At 65.0% G+C, this 214-nt stretch overlaps 1 protein-coding gene across 1 annotated transcript in view; it reads left to right on the top strand.

Moving 5' to 3' along the window:
• LOC104275155 (tumor necrosis factor receptor superfamily member 27-like) overlaps nt 1–214 on the top strand; it is a 4,877-nt gene that overhangs the window by 2,959 nt on the left and 1,704 nt on the right. The window contains 1 exon segment of the mRNA XM_009871030.1: nt 72–214. This exon segment is cut by the window's right edge and continues 324 nt beyond it. Within this exon segment, the coding sequence (XP_009869332.1) occupies nt 72–214 (143 nt within the window).

The raw sequence follows: 214 nt of genomic DNA, 5'->3' as shown, positions 1-214 counted from the left end.
GCTGGCAGACCCCCAGAAGGGGCCAGTGCAGGCCCAGGGCTTTGCTGAGCCTTGCCTGTTTCTGGTTTCAGGCCCCGTGGAAGCGGTGCAGTTCATTTCGGACGGGGAAGCCACGGGTCTCCAGCTCCCCTCTCTCCAGCTGGAGATGGACTTGCCACCGGCCATGGTGGCTTCCAAAGCCCAGCTGGGCAGGAGCCTCCTGGAAAGCCAGCCC

This window comes from Apaloderma vittatum, unplaced genomic scaffold, assembly GCF_000703405.1.
Source record: "Apaloderma vittatum isolate BGI_N311 unplaced genomic scaffold, ASM70340v1 scaffold27186, whole genome shotgun sequence".
Lineage (NCBI taxonomy): Eukaryota > Metazoa > Chordata > Aves > Trogoniformes > Trogonidae > Apaloderma > Apaloderma vittatum.
Note: the sequence above shows the minus strand (reverse complement) of the source record. Positions and strands in the feature narration are given on the sequence as shown.